The sequence below is a fragment of the Dermatophagoides farinae genome, chromosome 4 (assembly GCF_024713945.1).
Source record: "Dermatophagoides farinae isolate YC_2012a chromosome 4, ASM2471394v1, whole genome shotgun sequence".
Taxonomy (NCBI): domain Eukaryota; kingdom Metazoa; phylum Arthropoda; class Arachnida; order Sarcoptiformes; family Pyroglyphidae; genus Dermatophagoides; species Dermatophagoides farinae.
In genome coordinates, this window is record NC_134680.1 from 2,949,084 (window position 1) to 2,973,836 (window position 24,753).

Below are 24,753 nucleotides of genomic sequence, written 5' to 3' on the forward strand. Positions count from 1 at the left end.
GAAGATCCTGCTGTTTGTATGTCCCGAAATATATATGCTATGGCTATTGATCATATCATATTGATTGAAAGATTGAGATGCGTGATAAATTCGATATTTGATTTTATACCATGTTTGATTTTGTTGTCGTCCAATATATATCGAAGAAATCGATTGATCAAACATATTGTCAATTTCTTTTGATTTGAACATAAAAAAATTGGTGTCAATGAATCTTGATCACATCTTGTTCATAATGATAACAATTGTCTAATATTACAAGCATGATCATCATCAAAAAACACATTCAAGTTGATTACGATCATCATCATCATAATAATAATAATGGAAAACATAAAAAAGATGAAGACAAATCACGACAATCATTCAAATAAAAAAAATGATGATGATGATTGACATCACGAACCAATTTTCTATTGTTATTATGGTCGTCATTTTGTCGTCGTCGTGTTGGTTGAATTCCTAACGAAGATGATGATCATGCTGGCAGTTAGATTAAATCGAATAAAGATCAAAATGTTCAGAAATGTAAGGTAAATTTTTAAAATTAACAAATTTCCTATTTTTTTTTTTTTTTTTTTTTGAATATTGAAACGGAAAGAATTTTTTTAGCGAAAAAGAAAAAAAGGATGTATTAGAATGAGCGAGAGTTATCCTGTCCGTCCTATATGAAGTGATTCACTAAGTTTCTGTATTTTTTATACATGCATGTAAAAAATATAGCCTGACACTTGACCATCAATAAAAACTTCACTTGTTTTGATTTTGATATTGTAACATGTGATTCGGATAACATTTACTATACAGAATCGACTGTATTAATCGATTAAATCAATTCAATAATGATCAATGGCGTGGATCAACACACAGGATCTATGTGTGGTTCTGATCACTCAGGTGAGTATATGAATCATTTTATATTCAATTTATTTTCAATTTCAACATTTATTATAATCTAAACTTGGCCCTTATTTTAGTTATTATTTTTTGCATTCGGATGGTATATTTTTGTTAAGAAATTATTTCGTGATTATGAAATCAACCATAAATGGGTACAGATATTGTTTTGCGTTACGTTGTCCATATCATGCTGTATGTTTGAATTGATTATATTCGAAATTGTCGATTTTCTTGATACTAGGTTAGTGAAAAATGTGGATCTGATCATTTTAATTCGATCTAAATTTTTTGGCTTTTATTTCAGTTCACGTTATTTCCATTGGTATCTATCCATATACCTGATGCTATTTATGCTTTTGGTTGCCTTACCATTTTCGATTTCTTATTTTCTCATTGAAAATTGTTTTGCCGATGGCCGTTCACCTATAAGATGGCGTTCCAAGTTTATTCTTACCGGAATCTTATGGTTAATTTTTATTATCATTTTCTGGGAAATTGGCAATCCTTTCCCAATATCATCGCCACGTCACGGAATTCTATCGATCGAACATCAGATTAGTCGGGTTGGCATCATAGGCGTTACTTTGATTGCCATGTTATCAGGTTTTGGTGCGGTTAACTATCCTTATGTCTCAATGTCATATTTCACGACAACTGTTACTTCAGCCGATCTAGCCAATGCCGAAAAACGGTTAATGCAAACGTGGGATAAAATTATTATGAAGAAAAAACAAATCTCCACGGCATTGCACAATCAAAAAGTATCGGCAAGCGGTGGTCAATCGATTCAGAATTCAAATTCACTTTCAAGGGTATCGTTCTGGTCATATCTGAAAAATTTTGGCGCCTCTTTCGATTCAACGGCCAACGTACAACAATTACAACGTGAATGTGCCAACCTAGAGGAAATGTCAAGGCAATTGTTTCTGGAATATGTTGATCTTAAATGGATGGAGGAAAGATTTGTACAATCCCGAACAATCAAAGGTCAATTCTTCAACTATCTCGGCTACTTTTTCTCGATTTATTGTATTTATAAAATCATACTTGTAAGTATCAGTAATTAAGTATCAAGTATCTCCGTTCTGATTGATTTTTATCCTATTTTTTTTCTATTTATTGTCTGTCGATAGTGTACGATAAACATTGTATTTGATCGTGTAGGCCGTATGGATCCAATAACACGTACACTTCAATTTCTCGTCAACTACATCGGTATCGATGTTGATGTAAAATTCTGGTCACAACATTGTTCATTTCTTGTTATTGGCGTTATTGTTTTAACGTCAACACGTGGTTTGCTCATCAATTTAACAAAGGTAAGATATATGAGAGAATTTCTGAAAACACTCTAATCTATATTATTGATATAACTTAGTTTTTCTATGCCATTTCTTCGTCCAAATCATCCAATATCATTGTTTGTCTATTGGCCGAATTAATGGGCATGTATTTTGTCGCATCGATCCTATTGATGCGTATGAACATGCCGTTAGAATATCGGATGATCATTACCGAGGTACTTGGTGATCTTCAATTTAAATTCTATCATCGATGGTTCGATGTTATATTTCTGATCTCAGCGTTGGTCAGCATCGGTTTCATTTACATTAGCCGTCAACAGATGATGAAAAAAGAATTGTGATGGATAAAACACATATGATCAAACAACAACAACAACAACGAATCGAAATCTCATTCTATCTTTATATGCTGTGTGTGTGTATTGTTCATTGGACCAATTAAACAAATTAAATGCAGCCTAATTAAATTATCAAATTAATAATATAACAATAAATTGTTTTTGTGAATAAAAATTCTATTACCTTAAACTTTTATGACAATATTTCTTTTTTTTTGAATTTTTATTTTCTATTTTTATAACTGGTTGTTGGCTATTTTTTATTTTATTTTTATTATTTTTTTTTTGAAAGAAAAAATTCTTATCATCTCATTGCTGTTTGTGTGTGTGTGTGTGTTTGATACGAAAACGACTTGAACAAACTATATATCAGATCCACATCGAACAAGAACTATCTTTTCAAGTTAAAAGATGGCACCATCATCGTCATCATCGCAATCAGCTAGATTAGTTTTGAAATTCGATCCAGAAAGTGAACTACCATTTCATGGTCCATATTCTAAACCATCGACAGTAACATTACGATTACGATCATTAGCATCTGATAGAAATATGGCATTTAAAGTGAAAACAACAGCACCGAAATTCTATTCTGTTTCACCAACACATGGATTCATTGCACCGGATGCTGATTGTATGATACAATTAACATTTAATGGTAATGAACAAGATTTACGAATTTCGAAAATAAAGCACAAATTTCTGGTACAAGCAACAAATGGCCCAGAAGATATTGATTCGATAGCACCAGATCGTTTCTGGAAAGAGCTTAATAGTAGTAATCAAAATTCGATAATATACGAACAAAAACTTCAATGTCTATTTGATCCATTGGAAAGTTTGGAAACTAGTAACGATAATAATATGCAACAGCAATTCAAATCGTTTGTTGCTACGGCTACCGATAAGAGTGAAGGAATTTTGAATCAATTGTTGACACCATTAGAAAATGATCATAATTCTGTATCATCGTCAACTTTGGCCAACAATGAACAACAGCAACGACGATTTTCGTTGAAAACATTAATATGGGCTATATTTGCCGCTATTATAGCCATTGTAGCTGCATTACCCATCTATTGGAATCGATTACGATCGAAACAATCGCCATCGTCCACCGAACACCATAATTCAAATGGATCAATCAACAACAATGCTGGAACATTATCGTTAACGAATTCTAATGAATCTCGATTAATGAAAACAACGATTTATATTGGTGCTGCAACATTGGTAGCCGTAATTGGATGGGCCATATATCAATGGCGTAAACGTAATTCGTTGTAAAAAAAATTGTGTTTTTTGTCTATGTGTGTGTGTGATAGATGAGATGTGTTGAGAGTGTGTGAATAAAAATTGAAATATTATTTCTTGAAAATTTGTTTGTAATGTAATGTCATTATATAATCATAGATTCGGTTATTATCATTTTATACAATCATATATTACTTTTTATATATATTACATAATACAAATGGTGGGTGAATGTGGTCACAGGGCACAGACGTGTTGTTTTAATACTCTTTCTTGCCTTCGGTATCCACAATGGAAATTCAAGGGTCAGTTCCAAATTTTTAATGATGTATCCCATGATCCAGTCGCTAATGCAACACCATCATCGGTAACACCTAAACATGCGATACGATTATCATGTCCACTAAGTACGGTAACCCGTTCTTCGCGAAGAACATCCCAAACATAGCAATTAAAATCATCATAACCACCGAATAATAATCGACCTGATTTTGAAAATGCAACCGATGTTAGACCACAACTAATATCCGAATGTTGATAGCAGGCCATCTGTTGATCGGATCGTATATCAAACAATCGACCAGTTGCATCGTCTGATCCTGTAGCTAAAAGCTGTGAATTAGGAAAAAATACAACAGCATTCACATCATTATCATGACCGGTAAATGTTTGATGACAAAGACCATTACGTAGGTCCCATAATCGTGCCGAATGATCACATGATCCAGATACGAATGATCGTTCATCTGGTGCTAATGATAATGACATAACATCACCTGTATGTCCTTCGAATACGGTTAATTGATGACCAGTTTCAAGATCCCAAAGAGCACAAGTCATGTCACCGGAAGTGGTTAGAATTTGATTATCATTAAGGAATCGACAACATGATAGGTAACCATCATGACCGGTTAATTCACGCACGATACTGACACGGCCATCATTTGCACGTAAATTATAAACAGTGCAAAGATTATCGAGACCACCACAGGCTACATATGAACCGGATGGAGCATAAGCACATGTCATTACCCAGGATGATTTTAATGGTATTGCATGAACTTTATGTCCAGTATAGCCATCCCAAACGATAAGTTTACCATCTTGAGAAGCAGAAACAAGATGACGAGAATCACCTGACCAATGAATTCCATATATTTTGGCTAAATGTCCTCGTAGTGTTTTTCTTGCCTTTATTTGTAATCGACCAACCGATTGTAGATTTGCTGTTTGTTGTTTAAGACTGGTATCGGCAGCCAATTTACGTACGGCAACAAGTTTTGCACGTAAAGTTTCGGCTTCACGCCGTAAACGTTCTAGCTCATCACCCATTGTTTTTTTTTCTATGTTGAAAAAGACGACCAGAGTAATAAAGGTGACTCAGTGTTAGGTCACCACAATTCACGAAGCAAGATTAGGAATGATGATGGTGATAAAGTCGAACCAAAAACACAAACACACACACAATCAAATGAAACAAAAATTTACACGATTCTATGAGGTCCGTTGATGATCCAATCATCAAAACTATACTTCGAACATAAAGATTTAACTGGAAATAACTGGTGGAAAAAATCGAATCACTTTGTGTGTGTATATGGTATAAAACGGCAATGACAATATCGACAATCATATACAAACGATGATTCGACAAATGATGATGATGACTATCATCTCAGCACCAATCATTCTAAAATCTCAATCCTCATCGTCATCATGGCGACAATAATATTGGTAAATGTTAAATATTTATACGACGACGACGGCAACATATTTTATAAACGGGATAAATGTAGAATCGTGTAGCATCAACCAAAAAAAACCATACTACGTTGTCCTACATATCCTTAATATCAACCAGACGATGGATTCCAATAATGAAAAAAAGACATAAGTCACAAAAAAGTGATGTTTTTGTTGGTGGTGGTTTGTACAATTTTGTTCTTCTGTTGTTGTTGTTGTTGTTGAAGTATTAGTTTGTCATATCACGACAACCATTTGATGTTGATGCTGTTATTGTTGTTGATGATGATGACAAAAATAATCTTATCATCAATAATAATATAAGATTGGGTGGTGGCTGCGTGTGATTTAGTTTCGGGTTTTGGGAGGGGCGGGCCAGAGTGATTGTGGTAATTTTGTTTCCCCCCCGGTTTTCAATGATGGTGGCGGTGATGGCTATAAATAAATAATCTGCTATGTCACTATCATATGGAGAAAAAGAGAGAGAAAAAAGCTTAACAGTTACGGATTTCTAACATTGAGTGTCGCATTACCGTTGTGTGTGTGTGTGTGTGGCCATGGTAATTCAGAATCATCCACAATACCGATAATAATTTCATTGCGAATAAATTTAACGTTTTTTTCTGGAAAATAATAATGAATATCCTGTCATCAGATATCACAATATCCGGTTCCTGGTAAAGTTTTTTTTTTCTTGTTGATAAGATCGAGAGAGAAGATCCATTCGACTGATAGCCAGTAGTGAAAAAAAAAATTCGGTGTTACTGGCCTCATTTTTTTTCACCCTACAACCAACGATAAAAAAGGGCTCATAATTTTCACGCCCGTCAGTACAAGGATAGATAAATAAAAAATAATAGAGCTACTCCGAACATGATCCAGGAACACATGTCATAACACACCAAATGACAAGCAAGATAATGGGGTTAGACAATATTATGATATTTGTGTGATATTTTCCATCAGTGAATGCAATCCAATATACATGTATATGTTGATGATGATTAGTACCAGCTTAGATCAATATATATATAGCCACCACGATGATCCATCATTCGTACCATGATGATGATCCAGAAAACATAAAAAAAAGAGAAAGAAATTTCTATTTATAATGAGATACATATTATAATTGGATTAATTCTTTGAAATCATATAGAAATAGAATGTGTGCGTATGTGTTATATGTAGAAATGAGAGATGATCAACCATAAATTGTTAGAAAAGAATAAAATGTGACACTATTAGCCTAGATATTTTGTATGAAGTATGTACTGGTTATGTTCTGAGATATGGTTTCAAACAGACGATAGGAGGGTAATGTACATTATGTGTGTGTGTGTGTGTGTGTGTTGGGAAAAAATATATGTGCTTAGAATTCATAATTAAAATCCAATATATTTGACCCGATTTGACCCATTCATACATTGGTCATAATCACGTTAAAATGATTATACAAAAATGAATTAGAAAAAAAATCTAGCTTACTAATCTCTAACTATCCTTGTTGTTGTCATCGTCGTCGTCGTCGGTCGAATCATTGATTTTTCGAAATCATCAAAACACTTGTGAAACACACCGATTTGAGATGATGATGATGATGAATGGAATGACAATAGAAAATGTTCTTCAGTTGTCAATAAACACACACACACACATTCGTGTGTTGTTAGTTGTCGTCGCTGTTGTTGTTGGTGTTGAATCGCGTGATCCAAAATGATGATTATGCCGGTTATGTTTTTGTCGATGATGATGATAAGGCGTTTCTTGTATGACCATCAAACTACATTTTTCGACAAATATTTTCGCAAGCAATAACAACAACAACAACAAAAAAACGTTATTTCGATATATATTTGCATTTCAATTTTGCATTTGATGAAAGACTTGATGATGAATTCATTTTCGCTTTCAAATTTAAATCATTGTTGATGAATCGCATGGTCGAAGGTCGTAGCAAAAATACTGAATGAATGAATGGATCACAATCTTGAATCTTACAGCTGAAATCAAACAGAAAAAACCGAATCGAAAAAATAGCCACAACAAATGGTCATCATCTGCAAACATTTAAGAACGAAACATTTATGATTTTGATAATAATGATCCTTAGATATACAATCGATCAATGCCATTTTTGATTAAAAAAAAAAACATCGGAGATAAGATCGATTGAATCAATTTTCTATCGAATTTTTTTTTCAATATAAAAAAACGGCCCAGATGTTAAATAGTAATGTGACTATATTAACAGCAGAAGATGGTATTTTACAAATGGGATCGAATGGATTGTACGTTCGATCTGATTGTGTCATACATATTGTTTCATTCAGGAAAAAAAAGAAAAATGTGATTGATGATTGAAGGAATCTTTTTTCTTGACTTACCGTTATTTATTATTTCCATTCACATTCATTATCATTGGTCAATTGGCCCGTTTCGCTCATTCCCCCTTTTCAATAATAAAAATACTATTCAAATGTGTGTGTGTGTGTTTGCCTATTTCACCAGAAAAAAAACCTAACTGTTTTATCCGAATATATCTGCTTTATTATTACACAAAGACTTATTGCATTTATCCAATGTTTAATCTTTATTATTGTAATTATTATAGCAACAAAGAATGATTCACAACTGGACACCACTACCAATACCATCACCAGCAAAAGTTTGCCTAACTGAATTTCCCGACTAATGGATGGCCATACCTAAAATATAACTCCATACGTATGGATGAAAAATATTCTTTTGTTGTTGAACGCCCAGGTAAAATTTACTGAAGGAAAAATATATACAGATTTAGCCATTTTTTCGGGTTATTCTTGTAGATTACGTGCTGCGGTTTTTCTTTTTTAATGGTACTAACCATTTTATACAATACGAAAGAATCATCACGAAAAAAAATGTTGACGTTCACCATATCAACCAAAATGAAAAGAAGAAGAAAGAAAAAAACGGTAACGGTCATATTATAGATCATATTACTGATATTGATACGCTCCAGTTACTGCTGAATGTAATTAGCACCCTGCTTGTGCATGGGAATTGCTGCTGTTTTTTTTAACAGTCATTCTCTTCAATTTTTTTTCCCTTCACTTTCTGTACTCCCTTAATGATATTTGACCATTTTTTGCATGTTCTGATCATCAGTAATAATAATAATAATGATTTATATATATTTTTTTCAACCACACACAGGAAATGTCACCAATCTATGTAATTCAGATGGCTTTGATTTTCGGAAATGATCAATTTTCACCCAATTCAACGCTATATTTGAACAATAAATACTTCGATATATCAATGTTAGATATGTGGATATTCTTCGATTTCTTTAATATATAGCTAAAATTATTGATTTTGAAACATCATATATTCCATTCATCTATTAAATGTAGGTCAAACATAACATATCTTTACATTTATCATTTAATCATCATAAAAAACGATCACAGTGCATGTATACACACGAATCTTGATAATAATAATCAGAATACATAATTGATTTATGTTTATTTTCGTTTTTGTTTCTTTGTTTTTTTTTTTTTTGGTTTTTACATTCCGCATGGATTTATTCTAGAATTCAAAATCAAATCAATCTCACCGGTTATGGCTATATATACTCGTGAATGAATATAACAAAAAAAATATAATCTCCATAAATATATGTGATCACCGATTCGATTTTGAATTCCAACATTTAACGTATACGGAATTTAAATGACATTTGCATTCACCATTCTTTCTATGACACAATGGATTAATTCAATTGAAAAATGTAGGCTGAATTTTTTTTTTTAAATTTCTAATGTTTAATTGCTTCGTTCATTCTATCAGCAATTCAATCCATAATCAGTAAGTATGTTAACAAGCTCGTGTTTCAATGTCAGTATTAACCTTTGTTGGCTATGAGAACAATTGCAGCACGTGTTGACATCGGCAACAACAGTAACACATATCGGGAGATACTACAATGATGATGACAAATGGACAAAAATATGTGTGTGATACGAATCATACTATAATCAACATTACAATTGATAATTATTAATTCGACAATAACAACTATATGTAGTAGCTAAAACGACTTACGCCCAACTTACGAACAACAAATTATGCCGAATGTATCCTAGCCCTTTTTTTTCTTAAAATGATGATGGATATCTTATTGCTGGCCATCATCGTATTTGTGCGTATGTGAATGTTGATTATCATTACTTGCGATCCTAATCGCAGATAGCCTTCGTTAACCCGTAACTATATGTACTTAAATAAATATCAATGAAAAAAAAGAATGGCTAAAATTGAAATGAAAATTTTCGGAAACAAAAGTAATCCTGAAAAATAATTCTAAAAATCAAAAAATAATTATGATTGTTTTATTGCGTAGGAAGAAGAACAATTGCAACGTAACACGTTACATCCTGTTTCAATAAAAACAATATATACATGATCACCAATCAACTGAAAAAGGATTTGGATTGATTACCTATCCGATTATTATGAAAACTGATTTTGATTTTCAATCATATCCGCTATATCGAAATAAGCTTCTGTGTATGATGATAATTATTGAGCTGCTGTAAAATAAAAGTAAATATATATGTTGTATATATCGTATAGATCAGATTAGATGATGATCAATGATGGTGGTTTTTTGGATTCATCATCATCACCTGTCATTTTCAATCACAATATCCACTGATGATAATGATGATTATGGTTAATGATTTTGACACGAACCAATAGTGAATCATCAATGTATCTATGTTGTGTATGTGATTGCTTCATTTCATACATTCATTCATACATTCAATCATCATCATTAAACAATGCTCATTCATCAATTCAAATCATCATCATCAATCGACCAGCTAAAGAGAGAGAACGAATGTTTGCTCCAATTTGGTTTTGGTTGTTTTTTTTTCTTTTCGTTCCACTATATTGTTTGAAATTTGAAACTCCATTTTTTTACAAAAATTTTTTCTTTGTTTGATGTGTTTGTGTGTGTTTTTTTTTACATACAATTTAAATGGCAAAATAACACTTTTTACATAGTGTCATTTATTCAACATATGATTGTTTTTTTTTGGAATCATTATCATACCTGCTGTGTAATCAAACATGGTGATTACACACAATCAAAAAAACCAGTATCATCATCTTTGGTAATCATCGCATCACTTTTAAGCAATGTCGCTGTGTGTGTGTGTGTGTGTGATTATGTGAACCTAAATAAAAAAAACCTAAATGGTAAAAGTCATCATATTTTTAGTGAAAATCATCCAATCTGACAAACATTATTCAACAGAATGTCATCATCATTTCTATCTGCACTATGTAAGTAAATTATTAAAAAAAAAATTTAACAAATAATAATAATAATAACCAACATTCTAATTTCGGAAATGTTCTAAATGATGTTCCGATTTTAAACTTATTTATTATTCTAAACTTGTTTCGAACATACATTTAATGGTCAAGGTTGCTATGTATATCAACTTGTTATAATTGTTTGACTATATTGATATATTAATAACAATAACTCATTGGCACTTTATTAAGATGTTCTTGTTCGATACAAATATAGCACCCATTATAATCAGGATTTAGGTTTTTTCTTGTTGGAACACATACACCGATAATATTATGATTACAATCTTTAATATTAGTATAATCCATATTTATGTTCCAAAAAGTATGGTCCAATTGTTTTATGTTTTAGGATTTAGTAGAATGCGTGAATATGTTTGTTGTTGTTGTTTGAATGAATTGGGCGCGCGCCCTGTCTCTTTTTCCATTTTTCACTGAGTTGAAAGTTGGGACAAAAATCCTATCTGTGTGTGTGTAAGTGTGTTTGTGTGTATCTGGGAAAAAGAGAAATTTCATAAAAGCTAGTGGCGTCTCCCTTCTGCATATATTTGTCGATCATATCATATGGTTATAGTCATTTGTCGTGAATAGTAGTTTCAACATTTTTGATAAAATTTTCCATTTTTTTATTCTTAAGTTAATCATCAACATCATAATTCATGGTTTTTATATAAATTTGATCACTGTGTTAGTGAATGAATGATGAATGCAAAATGTTACCTAGGTAATCTCTCTCTCTCTCTCTCTCCCTCCACCCACACATACACACAAACCATATCAATGGTTGTCAGTGATTGTCCAAATAACGAATATCAAAATGAAAAATCAGCTATCTATTTCTATTGATTGATTAATCCGTGAATCTAATCATCAACAACAACGACAACAAATGTCTAACTATCAAATAAGGTAAGATTATAAAATCATCCAAGTAATCTCGATATATATCTCTCATTTGGTAGTGGTTTTTTTTCACAAGTTCTTACATGAAAAAAAAAATTCTGAAATTACTGGATAGGTAGGAATGGTTGTGGTGTTTTATTATAATATCCAATCAAATCGAAAAAGAAGAAAATATAATTTATTGTGATATAATAATTTGAAACATGGAACTCGAAACCCGAAAATGAAATGAAAATGGTGAATTATTCAAAAACGATCATCATTTAAAATGTGTACCATTATTACGATGAATAGTATTTTTAGTCTCTCTCAATAATTTGTGTGTGTGTGTGTACGAATATCCGGCTAGAAAGTTTGAAATCAGTTTTTTCTCTTTTATTTTCGTGGTTGGAAATATTGAAAATTCTCGACGATCACATTACACATTCATAAATATTTCATGAATGAATCATGAAACCATTTGATGAAAGTAAATTAATTTTTTTTTTTGAATATTTTTTTCATTCATTCATTTCTTTTATGATCATTTTAGTTACCTTGGTGGTTTTCACAATTGTCATATCACATCTTGACATGTTGTTGTCGACCATGGTTATTGGGTTGCTGACCTAAATTCTTATTTGTATTATTATTGAGATTCAAGTATTTCCCTCTTCAATCGATTGAATCATCGATCTAATCTAATATTATTAAGGAACAATCAAAAACAAACATTATTCTCACAATCATCATTAAGGTAGAAATAGGAATTACTTTTGATTTTTTCAAAAATCTTTTTCAAACTCATACTAAGTGACTCGAATACCACTTGTCCACTTGTCCACTCATTTTACTTTTGAATGAACACTTTTTTGATTTGTGGGCCACACATTCCATCAAACAATTGGGCGTTTTTTGTTTGTTTGTTTATGTGTACGAGATGAATGGTATTGTCCATCATCATCATCATCATCCGAAAATCCTTTTTAGTCAGTGATGATCCAATCCAACGATAATGATGAGGATGATGATGATTGTGAGATATTGTATTTGACCATTCAAAATACAAAATATAGATGGATAATAATGATGATGCCCCACTACCAATATCAACACATCATCATTAGATCAAATATCCATATTTCATTATCGGTCAATCGATATTTGTTTGATGTCCACTACACACACACACACACACGCACTCATATGAAAATAAGTTTGTCGATGACCAATGTCTATTTTCTCATCAATAAAATCTCAACCACAAGTAAAAAATACATTAATTTCCGCGATTGATCGATATCAAAGAATCCGGAAGAATTGAATTTTTTTTCTTATACATGGTGATGATGAGAAATATTAGATCAAAATCAAAATCTAAATCGAAAAAACCAATTATCTTAATTCGATTCAATTTGAATTGAAAATTTGTATCTCTTTATTGTGTGTGTGTGTGGCTGTTGTCACATCTTTTTTTTGAATGTTAAATTTTTTAGAAAGTATAAATCAATTAACTTGATATGCAATTCAATTCAACAAAATGAGTTGATACAAAAAATAATGACAATGGAATGAGCCAAGATATGTAAACAAATAAACAAAAAAAATTTTAATGGTGAAAGTTGTCTATTTTTTCTCATTTTATTTATTTATTTTTTCTGCTTTCTTTTAGACATGAAAGTGTGAATATTATTTTTTTCCTGTTGAAAATTTTTTTTAAATGGTTTGACGTGTTTGTGTGTGTGTGTGTGATGATTATTTTAGGCAAGATCCAATTGTCCTACTGTGTGTCCTTTGTGTACGTTTTGGATAACGACAACGTGCAACGTTTAACGTTGTCCGGCATAACCTATGTATGTGTGTGTTTGATAATAATCATCAACTATTAAGTCATAGATGATGATGATGATGGCCAAATTCATTTTCACATTTAATATACCTGTTTTATATAAGCTAAAATGGCATTTTTGTTTTAGTTTCACTTTTTTTTGTTGGGCTTTGTCTTTCTCATTGTGCGTTTGTGTGTATTCGGTCATACAAGTCATTTGTAAAAAAAAATTTGTTTTAATCATTTCCGTTTCCATATATCATCGTATTTAGTTTGACTCATTTTTTTTGTTTTCGTTTTTTACTTCATTGAACCAAAAAAGCTACCTAAAATGATCAAAATGTGTGCGTTGTGTGTGTGTGTGTGTTTTAAATGATCAACTGTTTTATTTATCCAATTGCAACAATAGTTTGTGTGTGCAAGTTTTATGAACCGGATTGATAATGGAAAAAAATGATGTTGATGGTCGATGTCTGCACGAGGCACGAATGATAAAATCAATCAACAACAACTTGTGAACGATACACTATCGATAGTTGATCATGTCATGATAAATTTCAAATAACAAAAAAAAACAAAAAAAAAGAAAAATCAGACATATCAAACTTTCAATCAATCATTCAATAAATCGATCGATCAATCAATCAATTATCTTTCATCGATTACATGTTTCAATTATCTTTAATTCTTATATCGAGAGAGAGAGAGAGAAAAAAAGAGCGAGTGAGTGAGTAAGGTTCCTTTAATCGGATTAATGGACATTCATTTGTATCAATGACATTGACAATGATTGGCCACACACACACACACACACCACGACATTGAATTATAATGAAATTCTTTGAATTTTTTCGATAAAAATTTGGGACACTTGTTGCCACCATTATTATTCTTATTAAGTTCCGGTATTGATATCGATGTCTTGTTCAAAAATAAATGAATATGACAGATGCAAATGATGATGATGATAACTACCTACTAGGTTTGGAATTCTGATTAGATATGATTAATGAATTTTTTTTTCGTTCGTTCATTTCGTTTACTGACCTAGATTCAATGCGATTTTGTACATCATCATAAACAATACACTCACTGCCCACAATTTATAAATTACTTACATATATTCATCGTGAGATTCCAATACAACACAAATATATCCGTCCAAAGTGAATTTTTTTCTTGAAAAAAATGAATAAGCCACATGATTCTAGTAATGATGATCATGATGATGATAGTGATGAGAATGAGAATCGACAGCCATCATCATCTTCATCTAACTATCAACTGTCAATTCATCAGACAAACAACGTCGAAGACGACAATAACAACAATATTCAGAATAAATACAGCCAATCATCTTCAACAACATTAACAAGACCACCAAGTGAATATAAATACAGCAGCCATTCAGATGATGATGATCATTATAATAAGGAAAATAATGATAATAATCGAATAAATCAACAAAAGTTTAATGTCAAGCAACAACATGATAAACCTAAACGACGAAAACGTAGACGAAGAAAAAAATCAAAATTTATGATAATCAACAGTGACAATGATTTTAACTTACCCATGATGAATAGAACCAAAAGTATATTTGACCAAAGTGTTCATTGTGATGATGATGGAGATTATCAGCGCCCATCATTTATTCATCATCGAAAAAATTTTATCAATATAAACGATCATTTTTCACAACAATCAACTGATGATATTAGGCCATATTGTGCACAAAAAATGTCCATCTATGGACAACAACAATCATCTTTATCAAATTTTACAGTGTCATGTTCATCTTTATCATCGATAAATCGGTCACCAACATATACAACAATAACGAATAAACCGATAATGTATGACCAACACCACCTTCGTCACCAAGCTTTTAGGCCAGTGTTATCGATAATGGCCTCATTGATAATGCTTATGACCATATATTGTGATCATTGTTCGTGTAGTCCATCATCATCATCTTTGTTCATTCATTCAAATTCAAATTCAAATCAACAAAAACCATCATCTTATCATATGATGATGGTCAATAATGGTCGATGTAAGTAGTTATGTTTTTAAACCATTTACATACGCAAACACACACTAGCTTTTCATATATATTAAACCAATCAAGATGATGATGATGATCAATCAATAATAATAATAATATAATATTTTTGTTGAATTTTAATTTTAAAAAAACATTTACAATAGATTGTCACCAAAAAGTAGTGGTCAAAATCGATATGTTCTCACAGAAAAAATGAAATTCACTTTTTTTCTTGACAGTTTTACATTGTCAGTCTTTGTATATGTTGTTGTTGATATGAGTAACAGTAAAAATGAATAATCATATTGATGGCATTCTCTTCAATAAGTTTAACATTTTGGATGAAAGCCGATGAAATTTCGATTATTTACAAATCAATAAAGTAACAACTCGGGTGATTGACATCCATTCCTTACTCCAAGAAATGACTGTAACTGCAACTGCGAAATGCCGATTTAATTAACCAGTGTTTTAGATTTTTATCATCATAAGAAATCTTTTTTGTATTGATTAATACGTAAGTATTTACTGTTGTTGTATTATGCGTGTGTCTGATCGACGAATTCAACACTCGCAATCATTCGGGAGGAGAGATTGTCCGCGCTGGCAAATTTATTTATTCATTTAATGTATATAGAACAACAATGAACAACATCCAAAATATGGCGATCCCAAAATTTTTTCAATCAAGTTTCATATGATCGATATGCTTCAAGTGATCAAGTTCAAGGATTTTGATCATTGTTTTTTTCGGTTTTCAATAAACGATCAACAATTAAAAAAAATATTAATTACAAGATAAAGATCAAATTAACAATGATCATTGGTATAAGAATGATTATGATGATCGCGTGCGAATGAGATTGATGATCATGATGTCCAGTAATTGAGGTCATTCTACATTTTATTTTATTTTATTATTTTTTTTTTTTTTTGGCACATTTCGGGTGTTTCCATGATGATTTCTTCGAAAGTTATGGTCAAAAATCTGTCGAACAACAGGTTTTCAATAAACGATCAACAATTAAAAAAAATATTAATTACAAGATAAAGATCAAATTAACAATGATCATTGGTATAAGAATGATTCAAATAACGGTCATTCTACATTTTATTTTATTTTATTTTTTTTTTTTTTGTTTTATTGTTTATCCTGTTTCTAAATTTGGAATTCTTATTGATGGATTGTTGATTGAATTTTTTTTTTTTGAAAGACAAAAAAAACATTTTTTCCCATATCAAATCTAGATTCGAAACAAACAAACACAAAATTGATTCAAAACGAATGACAATAACAATGTTCGAATGTGATTGAATGGATATCAATTTGTCAAACAAACAAATAAAAGAAATTGATTTCATAAATATGACATGATGTGTGATTGGTCATTTGATTTTGATTTTCAAAAAAAAGAGATTTAATTCTCATCGATCATCATCATATACAACGTCCGCCTGAATGATCATTATGGTCATCATTATGCCATTAATGATGGGATTGGCCACAATTTTGAGATGTATGTGTGTGTGTGACACACTGTGTGTGTGTTTGTGTGTTCTATTTCGGGAATTTTTATGTGAAAGTGGCCAATTTACTTATATGGATCATTTGATAATTTCTTTCTTTTTGGCTTATAACGTTCATCGCTTAATTTAATTATTCATTTAAATCAATAACGATGTTGGCCAACACACACACACACAGACAGACCTTTCCTGTTTATCAGACGTGAAATTCGAATAAATAAACCGATTCCGTAAGTATTTTATGTATGTGTGTGTGTGATCCGGATGTAATTCAAATTCAGAAAAAAAAATTCCCATGAATCATATATGGTCTATTTTTTCCAACATTTATGATATTTAGGATTGTATTGTTTTTGTCGAATTTCCGACTTTACTCAAGTGATGATCTATCCGGTTTTTTTCCGTTTCCCTAACATTCTCGCTGTACATCTATTGAACATGTCAACAAAAACAAATTAATTGTTTTTGAAAACATCGATCGCAACAAGTTATCTTTAACCAATTGTTATATTTGATGTTTGATGAATCTATAACGAATACTTGCAATCTGGACTACACGATAACAACATTAACAAAAACCAGTGGCTACTTAATCAATCAATCGAATCAATCGATAGATTCATCGATTAAACAATAGCCAGACATGTTTTTTCATCAACCATCAATTTGATTTGATCGTCATGACGATGAGTTTGACAAGTTTTCATGCAACAACAACAAAAAGGATATTAAATGAGATGACTTCATCATCATCAAAAAAAATACCGATGATGATGATGGTCTTTAGATTTTTTATTATTTTAATTCATTTTCCCGTTTTGTCTACAATTAATGCCAAAGATTTGTGTTGTGTGCTCCATTGAGCCAATTTTAGAATCAGTTTTCTTTTCCTATCTCTCTCTCTCTCTTCCATTCATTAGCATCGATTGTGAATACATCTTTTGAATGAATAAATAAATGAATGGATGGGCTTCCCATTTTTTTCTATCTTCTTTTAGTCAATCAAAGGCCTGAGAATGGATAGAAGATTTGATTGTATGTATCGTTGACATAAACACAGATTGTGGCGTCTTGTTTGTTACGACCGGTTGTCGGATTCAAGATTGAATCACGTTTTTTTTGCCTCTCTATTCTCGTCTATTGATGACAAACTTTTATTTTTCGATACACAATAATGATAATGGTAATGATGTGATTTTTTTTTGTTGGCAATAGTGGTGGGCCAGTTTAAATTTAAATCACCATACTGTTTGTTAAATTCTTTTTGGTTTTTTCCATTTGGTCATATATTAAACTAACCGAGTAATGATAGTTTGGGTTATCTTGTCAAAGAAGAAAAAAGAAAACAAATCCAATATTGTCACTTTAGATATGGCGATAATAGGTTTGTTGTTGGTGGTGGTGAATGATGAGAATAAAAGTTTGAACAATTTGATGAGAACTATTTGATCTTTGGCCAGCGAAATATCTTTCTCTAATTTGACGAAAAGAAAAACAACATTCAATAATCACACAGATCACAGGATCAGCTTGTAGTTTTGTTTGTTGTCAAATTTGGTCAACGGCCAAATAAAATCAAATAGCCGAAAAAAATGTGTGTGACAATCAGTATATATTAAACTAAAGATTCACACGAGTTCGCGCGAAAAAAAATAATCTCATAATACTAATACCACGAAAAACATGACCATAATGATGGACATTAACATTAAGGCCATTCTTCTTCTTCTTTATTATTGACCCTTTTTTCGGCCATCCACACACAATGGAATTCAATTTCCTTTTTTTTAATTTTATTAAGTGAAACTTAGAAAGCTGATGATTATAATCTCATTATGTTTTATTTAATTGCTTCTCTTTCTTTCGAAGAAGAGTTGCTTTGCTTTTCTTGTCAATTATAGTAGAGAATATTATAATCAGAATCAATGTGAACATATGCAAGGCAAGAAATTATTAGCAAGAAGATAATGTTAAAAGCCTTTAACCCTTTCTTAAAAATCAATCGATAACAATGATTAATTTGTTTGTTTGTTTGTTCTGACATACAGATGAAAATGCTCGATCATTGTCATCGAATAAGAGATTCGCTATTGCATCGCCAACATCATGGACATCGACACGATCGGATCGAATACAGAAGACCCTAATGTCAATGTCTTCGCCATATTATCAAAGAAAATCATTGCGACCATTGAATAGAAAATCAAACCTGAACAAAGATAATAATTTGTGGGCTAGTGAATCGAGATTACAGCTATATCAACAATATCCTTCAAATCAATCATCACATATCAAACCGAGACCGACCACTGCCAATACTAATGTTGATTCCATGGAATCGTTTGATGGTTCCATCGTCGAATCAATGGATCGAGTCGATGATGATTTCATTGATTATGATGAAGAAGAAAATGAAATGGATCAGGATATTCGATCGCCAGATGATCAAATGACCACAATGAATCGTATGAAACCGGCATCAATGCCTTTACGATTAATCGAACAGATACGTTCCTATCCAATGACTGATGATATGAATGAAACTAATCACTGTGATCATTTACTTGCATATGATTTAATGTTAAATCATTCAATTAATTCACCAATCATGGAACAACGTATCATTATTGAATCCGAACATTTAGAACTTTATCTACGATTACATCCGGCAACAAATCGTAAGTTTTTTAATCAGTTGTGTTGAATACATTTTTTAGATTTTGATTCGTTGATGTAGGCAAATCGACTGTAGATTCTTCCACAAGTGAATCTATGGTCAATTATGATAACAATGGCAATTGGAATTGTCGACAAATGCTTCAAGCTCAATTATCTTCTACCAAATCGGCCATATTCGATTTATCAACAAGTACATTTAACGTAAGCTGCTATTTAGTGTACGGACCTCAATTTCAGTGTGTTCTGTAAGTGATTTTCTGCTTTGTTTTTGGAAATGCCATATCAATTAATTTGTTTGTTGGGTAGATTTACGTTCACCACTCATCATTTCGCATCAATTCTTCGTTCGTCAAACCAAAAAGAACAATTTTGTGGTATGACAGTTTTGAAATTTGTAAGTGACATTCATCATTTATTTTCTGTTATTTATCAAAATGTCTTTTTTTTCATTCAAAGAATCTACTCGACAATCGATGCCAATTAAGCTTAACGGTCAAACAGATTTCTGCCACTGTGCATCATAAAAGCGGTGACAATATTGGTCATCGATTAATACGAAATCAGTTTTATCAGTCGATTCCATCGTCCATTTGGGAGATACTTCATGATACTTTACCTACAATTATGGCCGCTTCGACTAATATTACAACTACAAATGAACAATCTTCCTCATCATCGGGATCGACTGTGAATTGTATACGATTGTGCCAAACAATACCCTATACGAATTATAACGAGCGAATTAATCGTAAGAATCCTAATAATAAATCTCATCGTAATAAACCGGAATCTAATCATGAATTGATGGTGATTGAAAATACAAAGCCTAAATGTATTGTTCATCTTGATAACCGTAATGTAGTCAATTCAAATTTAAATCTCAATCAAAATCAAGCAGCCGCAGTTAGTAATCATTATTCGATAGCTTCGATTGGTACGACAGCGGGTATGGGAAATAGTGGATTATCAGTAGCATCATCTTTGGCTACACCTCAGATAAATGAAGCCACGAAAAAGACCTGTATTGAATCATCGAAACATGTACTTACGCACAATGGTTTAGTCATTAATCATCCCACGCTCAAATTGATCATTACTCGTCCAAGAAATGAGGATTTTGATCCAATGGAAAAAGAAACATTACAACCGTTAGAATTTTACTTGAAACTGGAGTCGAAAAATTTGGCTTCAAATGCACAGTATTTTGATCTCGTCCTCAAGGTATGTTTGCTGTAATTAACAGACCAAATGATTCACCACATTTAATTTTTCTATCAGAAATACAAATGGTCAGCATCGGCTAGCCTGCTCTATCCTGAAATTTATCCCGGTATTTTAACAGGACAAACATCCGTACCAGTCGAATCGGCTCATCATCATCAACATCATCATGGCCATCATGATCATGATAGATTGCCCAACGTATATTTTCGATTCATATTCAACAATTTAAAGATCACTAAATGGGGCTATCGTTATGTATTGAAAATAACACTCCGATCGAATCCGGCTTGTTACACGATAGAAACAACATTCGGACCGTTTAATGTTCGACCTGCAACAGATCAATCGGAACAGCAACCATTCACCAATGATACTAACAACAACGATGTTCATTTTGTATGGACCACTGAGAAATGTCATTCGGTTAGAATCAATCTTCAGGCTTCGATTGTGATCGATCGTGCCAGTCAACAAGTTATCGGTGGTCACACAAATGGCCATGCTCCAGTGTCCCGGTTTATTGATTATCTATGCGATTTGAATATGGAAAAATTGAACATTTTTCTGATCAATTTTTTAGCCAATCGAGCTGCGACAACAGCTTCTGATATGATTCCATCAGTAGTGAAAGCACGTATTGCCATGCAAAATTCTGCCAGTCATCGTAGTGAACGACGACGATTGATGGCACGTAGAGAATGGACGTTTACTCACGAAAATGACCATGCAAGATTGGTACATGATTTCATACAGGATAATGGTTTCCGAATTAACGGTACTCAATGTTTACAAATGTTGTTTCAATCAAAAAATGTATCCATGCTACATCATTTGGATCGAAAGACCAACAACAAATCGACACCAGCTCAATCGAATTCAATTCAAGAACAATTCAATCGATACTATGAAAGTTTTGCTCACTTTCAACAACAACAACTTCGTCAGAGATTGATCAACATGACATTCATATATTCGGGCGAGTTGTTGTTGAAGATAAAACAAATTTACATTAATGATAAGCCATTGTACATCTCACCTTCTCCCACTTCTACATCATCTGGGCCGAAAAAAGTTCATTTTGGGCTAGGATTTCATCGTAAAACAAAAGTTGTAGATTTTAAAAAGAATTTAACGAATCGTGCTGTCGAGAAAAGAAAATCAGATGAATCTACATCAACGATGGCTACAACCCAAGCTGAAAATAGCAACAATGAGGATGAAGTGGAATATTTAGGTAGTAATAATAATCAAGGCTCAATGACCACAACCAAACCACACAGAACTCGTGCTAAAGCAAGTGGTTCGAATTTAAATCGACATGCCACGACTGTGGGTCCATTTATGATCGATGATGATAAAGAGCATCAATTTTCAAACAAATCCCTTATTTGGATTCTTATTTTATTCGTTAACACTTTACTTGTTTTCGGTTTCATTATTTTACTGGCTGTTTGTTACTATAGAAGTTAGTATTTTGTTTGATACTTTTATCCCATTAATTAACGGTGTCTTTATCCATAGAAATTATCTATGATACCACGATAATGAAACAACAGCAACAGCAGATCAGTAAAATGGCGGATTCGCGTAGATTGGACGATGATCCAGCCAGTGTTCGACCTACACATCGAGATGATGTATTCATGTTGGGCACCAAAGATTATCATCCAACAAGTTCGGGTAGTTCCTATAGTTCTTACGGGTCCGGCCAACATTCTAGTTCACCACCACTTGGTTTTAGACGTAGTGCTTTTGTTGGAGCTGGTGAACGATCACTTGTCGATGAAATGATATACGAAAAGGCATTGAAAAATCAGGCGCTCAAAGTACAACACATGAATCGATTTATATCATCGGCAGCAAGTAAAGCCCGTTATCCATCACCACGTCAATTGCCAACTATAACGACAACGACAGGAATTTCTATTCAACAGGAACCGGACAATAACAGGTATAACATCCAGTAGTGGCTTCTGTAGCAGCAGCAGCAGCAATAGTAGCGATAACAGTAGTCTTAGTAGACATAGAAGTAAAAGCCGTAGTTGTAGTAATCAGCATAGACAACCTTTGACCAAAAAAATAATTAGTTATAATAATGGCCATTCTCAACAACAACGTCGTTCACAAAGCTCAAACAAATCCATCATTGACAATGGATCCCCAGCACGAACAGAAGGAACTGACAGCAACAGACGTTCTCAACAACGAAGCAACGGAAGTGGCAGTTACAACGGTCCCGTCACCCATTACTATTACAGAGGTACCGGTAAAAGAGGCAGATTCTAATGACGATAAAAATCAGCACCCATCAATCTCCATCGCCACTACCAGTCCAGACAAGCAGACTCTCAGTCTGCCTCATGTAAAAGAGGAATCAACTAAGACTGAGAGATTGGAAGAAATCGAAACACCCAAACCAATCGTTGTCAATTACAATGAAGACTGGGATTTGCTTACACCTGTTTCGCCATCTACATCTCGGTCATCTAACAAAATTGGAAGTAGAAATCGACAACGACGACGATCTAGCTTACGTCCGATGGCCAATGGTCGTTATTCTACGTTATCATTGGCTCATGATGAAGAGGCCGAAGATTCATCAACAGGTTCAAGCGATTCACTAGACCGTACATACTCGTTGCGTGGTGATGAGAATGAAGATGAAAAATATTTCATCTACAAAGTAAAAGATATAAATCTGGTGCCCAGAAAAGAATGTGTAGGCAAAGTTATCGTTCCACGTGATATGTTTGGCGGCCGTGGCCATAATATTACCTTGGAGGAATTTCGAAAACTTATACGCCAATCTAGTGATGAGATGCTACGAGAAGCAGCACGACAACGATTCAAATATCTGGCCGAATCATATCATTTGGTTGCATCCACTCAGGAATCGGAAACACCTGTACGACAAATGTATCCAGCTCAAGGTGTATTTATAAAATTGGATAACGAACCCTATCCATGGCGTCGTGAAGTAGATACCAGTTGGACAGCTAAATTACAAGCCGAATACGAACGCAAATTCGGACCGATTCAGCTATCCTCATCTCGTCAACAACGTAAACGAAGTTCAATAAGTCCGGCACAGCTAGGACGATTATCACGTATACAAGAAGAAGATAAAGATCGTGAATGTGAGGAAGAGGAAGAAAACCGAAACGTTTGGGATCCTAAACGAATCATTCAACAAACACAACGGCGTCGTAACAGTACTAATCGTGTTGCTCCGTTAGCCATGAATGTTTACGACAATAAATTAAGCTCGACGTATCCATCACGAACAAGTGCCTTTCGAACTGCCAATCATATGGGCAAGTATGATTGGTTTCAATCACAACCAGCGACTACATCAACATCATTTGATCATCGTTATGGACAACGACGAAAACAACCGGTGGCCAGAGCTCGTTATAAAGGAGGACGTAAGTTTCAGAACTACTGTCTCATTTGACTATAATATTAATATGATGATAATTTATTTTTTTGTAATTGAATAGGGCCACCTTGGAGATTTTGAACTGCCTGCGATCAACGAATTGTTTTTTCTACTTAATATTTTTCTCATTTATTTTCATGTACATATCATTCATCACTGAATTTCAAACATTGTTTTTTTATTCTTTTGAATTTTTTGGATTCTTTTTATTATTA

The 24,753-nt window shown here is 32.7% G+C and overlaps 3 protein-coding genes across 4 annotated transcripts; 2 read left to right on the forward strand and 1 right to left on the reverse strand.

Moving 5' to 3' along the window:
* Positions 1–695: 695 nt before the first annotated feature.
* Positions 696–5,082, forward strand: GPHR (Golgi pH regulator). The gene is made up of 6 exons (XM_047052280.2): positions 696–897; positions 978–1,141; positions 1,205–1,949; positions 2,034–2,219; positions 2,279–2,426; positions 3,012–5,082. The coding sequence occupies exons 1-6, from the start codon at positions 850–852 to the stop codon at positions 3,827–3,829; spliced, it is 2,109 nt and encodes a 702-aa protein (XP_046908236.2). The 5' UTR covers positions 696–849; the 3' UTR covers positions 3,830–5,082.
* On the reverse strand, positions 3,887–5,128 carry LOC124489883 (guanine nucleotide-binding protein subunit beta). The gene has a single exon (XM_047052279.2). It carries the CDS (start codon positions 5,126–5,128, stop codon positions 4,103–4,105), a length of 1,026 nt encoding a protein of 341 aa, XP_046908235.1. The 3' UTR covers positions 3,887–4,102.
* A 5,625-nt stretch (positions 5,129–10,753) lies between these two features.
* On the forward strand, positions 10,754–24,705 carry LOC124490186 (uncharacterized). Of its 2 annotated transcripts, XM_075729946.1 has the most exons (10): positions 10,754–10,879; positions 14,674–15,678; positions 19,245–19,874; positions 19,934–20,120; positions 20,182–20,269; positions 20,332–21,096; positions 21,154–22,564; positions 22,621–22,971; positions 23,373–24,524; positions 24,600–24,705. In XM_075729946.1, the coding sequence occupies exons 2-10, from the start codon at positions 14,811–14,813 to the stop codon at positions 24,617–24,619; spliced, it is 5,472 nt and encodes a 1,823-aa protein (XP_075586061.1). In that variant the 5' UTR covers positions 10,754–10,879; positions 14,674–14,810; the 3' UTR covers positions 24,620–24,705. The 2 variants fall into 2 exon arrangements, with proteins under 2 accessions (XP_075586061.1, XP_075586062.1); XM_075729947.1 differs by lacking the exons at positions 10,754–10,879; positions 23,373–24,524; positions 24,600–24,705 and adding an exon at positions 11,526–11,821 and having other exon boundaries at positions 22,621–23,196.
* Positions 24,706–24,753: the final 48 nt, after the last annotated feature.